Consider the following 9,059-nt stretch of genomic DNA (forward strand, 5'->3'; position numbering starts at 1 on the left):
TATTTTAAAATCTATGGTGGCTCCCTAAGAACCGATCAAGCATCAACAGCTACAACATTTTTCCTACTTTTTTTTTTATCTCAAAGACCTCTATACCACCTATATGAGAGTAGGGAACAATACAAATTTTCTGTGAAGAAAAGAGTGAGGGGCACTACATATCAGTTAAAATCAGAGACGATACAATCATAACATAGGCCAGAAAGAAGAAAATAGCAATCTGAATGAAGAACTTCGGACTCTCTCTCATGCCTGGGGGCGTCACCGCTCTGCGGGAGAAAAAAAACATAAAATGTAGTCTAATCAGAATTAGAAAAATCAACTTGTAAGGGTTAATTGCTGATAGAGACCCCCTTACTATTGCTAAAATCATACTGCCATTATAGTTCTATTATTGCAGATACACCCCTAAGTGAATTTATTTGACCACTTTTCAGGAGGTCCATCTGCAACAGTAGATTTTCGCTCAAGGGATCTTATCCGCAGCAACAATACAAACACAAGGGTAGTTAATTCAATTTGGCGAGAGTTCAGGATGTCCATCCGCAATTAATTCTTTTGGGTTTTTGCAAGTGCACAACATCTACAATCGAAAAGTGGTCTGAAGTCCAAGTTTATTATTAAGATAATTTAAGAAACTAGCACCGATATTTCATGTTTTCTTTTAACAAAATTACTACAGGCTATGTATACTCTACGATACTATCACGAACTTCCATTAAGCACTCAAATCTGCTCCATGACAAAAATGTAGGTATATTATATTAGTCCCTCAATCACTTAATCATACACTTTCCTAAACCTCTGCCACATTTTTAAGAACTTACAATGGAAAAATACTAGACATTAGTCATTAGGTTTCATGCTAATAAAATTGAAATACATAAATTTACGTTAATTTTCAGAAAAAGGTTTCGCAGGGTAAGTTTGTAAAATTTACCCTTGTTGTTATCATTAAACTTAACATTTATGAGGGCTGTTAGGTTCTCTTACTTTCTTCTTAGCGATCAATGCCAATTTTCTTCTCTTTTTATGTGCATGTGGAATGTGATCTTAATAGGGCACCTAGTAATTTAGTGATTGAGCAAAGGAAAACAATCGGATTTATAGTGATTATTTGTCAAATATAACAATATAATCTTCCTTTGATGTCTACAGAATCCAACCAGCATACACTGGCACAATCAGCTTTTTTCTAACTAATTCTTCAATGAAGTACTAGCTTATTTTCAAATACCACAGGATGACGATTGTTAATTATACATAATCTCAAATCTTTATAATCAAGTAGCTCTTGTAATATTATTATATATTGCTCAAATTTGCTTTAACCTATCCCCCATCTGTCAATCTCTCTAGCCAGTCTAGAGGTCTCTATGTACACTATTGTTAGAAATTCATGCGTAAGGGTCATCATCTAAAATTATTTGTGTATTGAAATGCAACTCGTTGCTTGCTTGGTTAATATGCACTATTAGATGAATTGGTCTCAATTCTCAAATTGTTATTTTGTTGGTTTATAGTTGAATTCAATTCATTGATGAACTGGAGTTCATTTTCCTAATAGAAGTTGGTGATATTGAAATTATACAGCCAACATTATGATGCCAATCAAAAGTGAGGAAAAAAGAATCTTGCCTGGCAATCCGCTGAGAAAGCCGATGGAAGGGTAAACTCTGAATGAAGACAATGCCAGGTCCCGTTAACGAAGCTGTAAACTGGGTTTCACCCTGTGAAACAAAAACAGAAAACATAATTCAGAATCTATATATGAAAAGTAAATAGCATATGAACACTACTTCAAATAATATAAGAGGATAATTGAATGGATAAAAATAGTAATGAAACTTTTGCTTTGTTGACAGCTTTTAAAAAATTAAGAAACAGTAATTTATAAACGTGAATTGTCACTTGAATCCAATATGAATCCTTTTCTTAAAAAAAGTTTTGACTTGGATAACATCCATAGATGTGTCGATAATCGGAATATACTTTTACGAAGCTCAACACTAAGTCACCAACCACTTCCATTTAATCTACTTCCTGTCCTGATTTTACTAAAACATAATGGTGAGAGTAGATATTTCCCCCCTAACGTTTGCCGCTAGCACCTCTAAAATACTAGAATTTTTAATCATGAAAATGATAAACTTTAGATGTAACTTTCCAATCAACAAGAATCTAGACTACAGATAAATAGTGAGAATTCGTTATCAGCCAGCAACAGATTTGACTAATACCTCAAAATCCACTCAGTAGGCATATGGTAGTTGGAGTTAAAACTTAAAATTTCTAAAAAATCTGAAATCCCATTCATCGACCATGTAGAACTGTCGGTTTTCTCAAATAATCACTCAAGCCACTTTTACAAGTTTCCAAAAAAATTTCACCCATTAAAAATGCAGTTCCATGAGAAAAATAAACTCACCCCAAAAATCGTCCTTCTTACAGGATTGGATTGCTTCAATTGGAAATCAATGGTACTTGTCATGGCCACAATGCAGGCAACATCAACTACCACAACCTCCCCAACATCAAGGATTTTCTGTACAACTAGGCAAAAGAAAAGGGAGAACAAATACAGTGAGTCACAAAGTCAATTATATGAGAGAGGATATGAACCAAAAAGGGCAAATGACATGGTGAGACTAGATAATTTTGTCGCTAAGGGCTTACAAAGGCTGTGCTCCAAATCTATATTGCTGAAATAGATATTTTACAACAACTGCAGCAGGAACCAATATAAAATAATAAAGTACTACGCATTTCACTTCTAAATTTTAAGGTAATGGAAACATTTTCAGTAAAAGTAACTACCATCTAGTGGTCAAAAGTAGTTATCATCTACTACTAAGCATTTCACTCCCAGAAGCAGATAATAGTCAGCAATGCCTTCTAGAGTAAATTAACAAAGAGGGGTGATGTGGATTGGATTGGATCAGACTAGATTTTAGTTGTTGCTTGATATTTTCTTTATCTCATTTCTTCCGCACTAAACTGCTAAAATTACTATTACCAAATTTAATGAAACAAGAGGCTTAGGAAAGCATGATATCAAGTTATCAACAACATGAAGTTAAGGTCTGTATATGTACCAGATCCACAACCAACAAGGAAAGCAAGCCCTTGACCTACAAGCTTCTGTTTCAGAAATACCTTAAAAAAAACAAAAGAACCATGATTATTAATAAATAAAGAAATGTGCAAACACACACATAAAATGAGGGAGTATGCCAAGTTTAAGTTGAAAACAGATGGTGCTCAGGACTCGGGAGTGACTGTCAGCTAACTTATAGATGAAAACAAATTGCAACAAGATCTTACCTCTGAACCAGAGAAAACATTACGGGCTCTTAGGTCCACTGAGCTTTTGATTGTTACGTCATTGACGGAGCAAAGAAATGCATCTGGCTACAACAACCAATTTTAGAAATGTGAAACATCCTCTTCCAAAGATGAAATTAGAAATGCACAAAATGTAACTCAGTCATTCAAAAAAGCGAATTGCAGAAAGCACTTGCATTTTTTTAATAAAAATATGCTTTGGGTCTTTCAGTCTATATAATCTCACACCACTAAATACTATTACAGACAAGATGCAAATAGGGTCCAGATCCTCTTCTCATTTTTCATACACAAAGTCAAACACACAGCCTGTTTGCTAGCAGTTGATCTGGGGTGGCTACCACTCATTGATACTGTACTGCAACTATGACTATCGGCTACAAAATTAAAAAGCAATGTCTGGCTAAGCTTACAAATAATTATGCAGCAAATGGATTAATGGAGTCAAACATAAAGGATGTGCACAATACTTACCTGCATAGGCTATAGTGCACAAATTGCATGGGTCCAATTTAAACTATGAATAAGAGAAACAATGACTCAGCATATGAATGCATATGTAACGCTCAGCATGTTAAGTGTGAATGCATGATAGGTCATGCTGATTACAGGGGACATGAGATAAATCTGATATCCATTGGGAACTAAATGTTGAAGAAAAATGTGAATGGTCAATCTAGGTACTCAAATATGTACTGATGGACAGATCCAAGCCCATAAAATGTTTCTAAATGCTGAACAATTTGAATGTCAAATAAAAAAAATCAGAACTCCAATACTAGCAAATACAATCCTAATCAATGAAATCTTCCACCAAAATGGGTTTGACTATGGCAGAGTACAACAAAGTTTATAATGCTCGAGAACAAGATGAAAAGTTATAATGTTTCTTGTTGTGAGCCAAAAGTTAATCCTCCACGAGTCACAACATATATCTGCAAAAAACAACTATATAGCATTAAAACGGTCATGGCATATAATTTTGATGGCCAGTTGATAGGTATGCCTACTTCGGTTTTGCAGTTTAACCATATGCAACAGACCATCAACTCCTCAAATTCCATCAACCAAGGAAAAATCAAGATGGAAAGGTCACATGATATGAAGCATGAGTTGGAAACTATAAAATACTGACAGTAGTCAACTTATAGTTCTATGAGTGTGATACACATTTGATAGAGGGTCAATATGCAATGAAATTATCCATATATGGGGATGATGGCAAAGAGAATATAGTTATCAAGGCAAGAAAAATGGCGACTGGGATTTACATCTAAAAAAACAAAAGTACATACCTGAATAAGAATCTCTCCACCAAAGTTTGCTAGATCAATCTACAAAAACGAAAAACATAAGTTAGAATAAACAATAAAAATGGCAACTGTCAGCAATAAAACCTACATATATGATACTCGCAAAAATTCCAAAAAATTTCTTATACAAGGAGAGGTAAAGTAGAAAGGCAAGAAATAGAATTTTCCATGTGACCAGAGTTTCTGCAGAAATGATAAAACAATGCAAATTGGTTTATACAGTTTTATAATTACAAATTTCCATAATGCACCATGACCTAAGCAAAGAAATTCCTTATATACTTGCTAACATACTGACCGGGAGTATCCTTGCAGGAGACGGTGCTGCAATTCCAACATAGCCATTATCACCTCCAGAATTTGAAAGAACAATGCTAGTTGCATTCTTGCCAAGAAGCCATTGCAATGCACCACCTTCATGCTCGGGTAAATAGATGTTATCCAGCTGAATAGACCCAGACGTATAACACATGGTACCTAAAATTCATTTGGAATCCAACTTAGGATGCTGAGCATGGGTCAAGGATGAGTATTTACAAAACAGGACAAGGAAAGCATTCTGCCATTTTTAGGGCATCAGAGGATAAAGCCATATAGCTTTAATCTTATCTCGTAAATTATTGAATTGCACCAGCTAAAAGGAATCAAATTATAAACATATAGAAACACCAAAGTAATTATATATAAACTGGCTTCTAAATACAACAACTATATTTTTCAGTAAATACACATCAAGAATCAGAATTGTTAAAGCAGACACAAAGAATCTAATTTCAGTATTTACGTGGGGCAAAAAGATATAAAAAAGTTACAATGAAAAATAGTTATGCCCTTTATTGACTAGTTTAGTTAGGAGCAAGAGCAATATCAGAAAAAATCGTAATAACTTAACAGTATAGTGAATACTCACCAGGTTTTGCAGTAACCTTCTCTTGGGATTTTAACATAATCTGAAAGCAACAGTATAAGCAAAATTAACACAAGCATATGATTGAAGCAACGGTTATGAGGGATATCATATCATAGTAAATACGGATAACCACCTGTACAATCTGAGCTTCTCCACCTATTATTTGAAAAGGCGTTACTGCTGCTTCGGCTCCCTGTATCACAAAATTGGTTGGTATAAGGTCCAGCTATCAAAACTTTGTTGAATATCTGTCCTAAAGAGAATTGCAATGGTGTATGTTTTGTGTATATGGAGATTAAAAGAGCCCAACAAAATGTAAATCTAGTGCTTAAAATCTGAGACCGACTCTTGCTGAAAGCTATAGAACTCACAAACTAGAGAATTTTAGATGCCATATGGGTGATCCACACAGAGTTCCTATTAAATCAACTAGTCTACAGTGAGCCATATCGTCACACCGTCCTGGAAATGAATACCGTATAATGGTTTCTAGTTCCACAAAGATGATGAACCCCACTAAAATTAATTTCCTCTAAAGCCTTTTATGTTGTGATCAATTTAATACTTGCCATACATATTTGAGGCCATAAAAGGGCTTTGGCTTAATCGTGCTTATAACTAAATTTCCAAACTCATCCATATTCACATGAAACTAAGACCTTACCTTACTCCAAAGTTTATGAAAATCGTGTATTGACTGACCTTCTTGGCAAAAAAAAATTGATTTTCTGGAAAACAAAGAACTTCCACATAATCTTCGTATTATGTCTCAACTGAATTACTGCATCTTAAAAACTTCCACCAATAATAACACTACAACAGATCATGCAACCTCGGCTTCTATGACTACATCATAAGAAATTATGCTCCATCTTACACAAGGTAAGTGTAATAAGAATACAGATTGCTTAAATCTTGGTCAAATTATAAAACTACAAAAACATGGATGTATACTTCCCATATCCAAGTTCTCTTTTAGACCTACCTCTAGTTAGGAACTTCAGATAAGTTCAGCTAATTAACGTGTCTACAACTCTACATGAACACAGAAGGTAACACAGTAAGCCACAGCTAAAAGAGGAGCGACTTCGTCATAATGGAAACTTACCGCAGTAAGAACTCAAAATTTAGTCTTATCCGAATCATTCAAGCATCAATAATATCAAAAAAAACACACAAAAAAAACGCAGAAAATTTACCAAAACATGATAAATTCCAATACCGACAGTCTACTGAATAATTGAACAAAGAGGAGTTCACAAATGGATCCAACAAAAATTACAGATCTCTCACGATCTAAAACCCTTAGCGATCGTAAAACTGGGGGGGGAACCTAAACTGACCTGATAAACGTAGGGTTGGAAAGGCGTTGAGAAGAAAGGAGCGGCCATGGCTCAAAGAGAGAGAGAGAGAGAGCAATGGATCGATCAGCAGAGATCAGATCTAGGGTTTGAAATTGAAGACATTAAAGCCACCAGAGCGAGCTCCACCGCTTCGATTCGGAGAAGACAAGAACGGAGACTAGGGATTTAAAAAAGCTCGCCGGTTCTTGTGACTCCCCTGAGCTTTTATTACAAATATGACCCTCGGTTTAGAGATAAATGCGAGACGACAAAGAAGGTCGGTGTCGTAATTTAGTGGAAAACAGTGGGTGAGGAATAATAGTGGGCTTACTAGCACGTCAGACATAGAGCCTAATCAGCATTTACGGAGACGTGGCGCTCTGGGATTGGCAGCACGGCATCTCTCCACGTGTCTGAGACTAAATGCAGGTTCATATCACGGGTCGGGTGCGTGGATAGCCCAAACCTCTTTCAACCCAATCAACTCCCTTGGGGGGTTATTCATTGGTGTAATTTTGGGGATAATGAGATAATTTTTGAAACAACAATGTTTGATGTTATTCATTGGGGTATTTGGAACTGGAACCAACTTTGTGGTGTTATTGGTTTGTTGGGATAAATGGGGGACAAATACCCCACTTACCCCCAAATTACCCCAACTATATAAGCTCTTCTCAGCCCCACCCTCTGAATTTACCCCATTTTTTTCGCTAGAACAAGAGGGGAACAGAATTACCCCATTTTTTTCGTCGTCGTCGTTCCCGAGCAGGGATTTCCCCACCACCATCTCCTCCGCCTCCTCCGTCGTTCCCGAGCAGGAGAGTCGAAGACGAGTGAGGGCCGAGGGTCTGAGCGATCCGGAGCGACTGAGCGGATCTCGAAGCGAGTGAGGTCCGAGGGTCTTCGTCGGCGGCGACGCCGAGATCGAGGAAGAGGAGGGTGAGGAGAGGGCTGGGGAGGAGCGCCTCCTTCGAGGCGAAGAGTGATGAGGCGCTGTGCAAGATCCCGGGGAGAATTGATGCTGATGATGGGGGTCTCGCCTTCTCCCTTTTCCTAAATCCCCCAAACCTTTAAAACTACCCATTTTCATCATTATTTTCCTAACGCAGCTGTAGGCGTCAAAAAATGCTGAAAGATATCCAAATACAGCTCAAGAGGAAATCATCCAAAAAGGCGGCAGAAGAAAAGAACACAATCTTTACGGTCTTGCCACGTGAGACAGACTTGACTGTCTCGCCCTGCGAGACAGTCTTTACTGTCTCGCCGCTGCGAGACAGTCTTACTGCTCTCCGGCTGCGAACAACTTTTTCTGTTCTCGCCCACGGCGAGACAGTCTTTAGCTGTCTCGCCACGCGCAGACAGTCTTTGCTGTCTGCGCACCGTGAGACAAGCTTTCAGATGGTCAAAACCCGCCTTTGTAACTGCCCTACACGGCAGCTAACTGTTCAAGAACTGGGAAAGTCGTGGCGAGAATTCACGTGTAACCTGCCAAATAACGGAGTTTGAAACGTGTGGAAGGCAGCTTAACGAAAACTGCTGCGGTTACGTTTCTGAGACAGTATTTACGTTCTCGCGGGTTCGAGACAGCAAACACTGTTCTCGCCCAGCGAGACAGCAAACTGTCTCGCCCGCGCGCAGACAGCAAATGCTGTCTCGCGAGCAACTGCTTCATCCAGAGGTTATAAAATACCCCCCGAAAGCATTTGGTCCAAGGGAGCTGGGTAGCAGAGATCGGGGGCTGATTCATTTTTGGAATCAGAGCCATCCAGAAGCAGAGAGAGAGCCAGAGGTGTGATCTTACGGCAATCCTTGCAAATTGAGCTTTGACTTGATTTCAAGAAGAACGACTATCTTACATCGATAAGAATCGTTCAATTTTCTCACTTCGTAAACGAAGTTAGATAGAATCATAAACCCTCACGGGTTCAATCAGAATATTGTGACCTGTTGGTCCACGATGTCAAAGCTCTCCCTGGCACAGGCCAAACAGTCCCACGAAAGCATATCCAAACAACATCCTCGTTTATTTTCTCAAGGAGTTGTAAATTTCTTTTTGTTGCTGTAAAAGAGTCTTATGAAAAAGGTGTTTCTTTTGATTTATTGTAATCACGAAGATATAATGGAAATTGACAACAAAATCTCTCTTTT

At 37.7% G+C, this 9,059-nt stretch overlaps 1 protein-coding gene across 1 annotated transcript; it reads right to left on the reverse strand.

The window, feature by feature from the left end:
- On the reverse strand, positions 68 to 7,100 carry LOC109843058. The gene is made up of 10 exons (XM_020411991.1): positions 6,912 to 7,100; positions 5,702 to 5,761; positions 5,569 to 5,608; positions 4,957 to 5,135; positions 4,641 to 4,679; positions 3,325 to 3,411; positions 3,096 to 3,156; positions 2,429 to 2,553; positions 1,639 to 1,730; positions 68 to 269 (listed from the first exon to the last, which is right to left on the reverse strand). Exons 1-10 carry the CDS (start codon positions 6,957 to 6,959, stop codon positions 155 to 157), a joined length of 846 nt encoding a protein of 281 aa, XP_020267580.1. The 5' UTR covers positions 6,960 to 7,100; the 3' UTR covers positions 68 to 154.

This window comes from Asparagus officinalis, chromosome 5, assembly GCF_001876935.1.
Source record: "Asparagus officinalis chromosome 5, Aspof.V1, whole genome shotgun sequence".
Taxonomy (NCBI): Eukaryota; Viridiplantae; Streptophyta; class Magnoliopsida; order Asparagales; family Asparagaceae; genus Asparagus; species Asparagus officinalis.

Excerpts from the sequence above, each read along its gene's own strand:
- LOC109843058 (XM_020411991.1), bottom strand. The coding sequence starts at position 6,959 with ATGGCCGCTCCTTTCTTCTCAACGCCTTTCCAACCCTACGTTTATCAG. Across the intron at positions 5,136-5,568 it reads GAAGGTTACTGCAAAACCTG|GTACCATGTGTTATACGTCT; the intron begins GTGAGTATTCAC and ends AATGAATTTTAG. Across the intron at positions 3,412-4,640 it reads GTGGAGAGATTCTTATTCAG|CCAGATGCATTTCTTTGCTC; the intron begins GTATGTACTTTT and ends TGGTTGTTGTAG.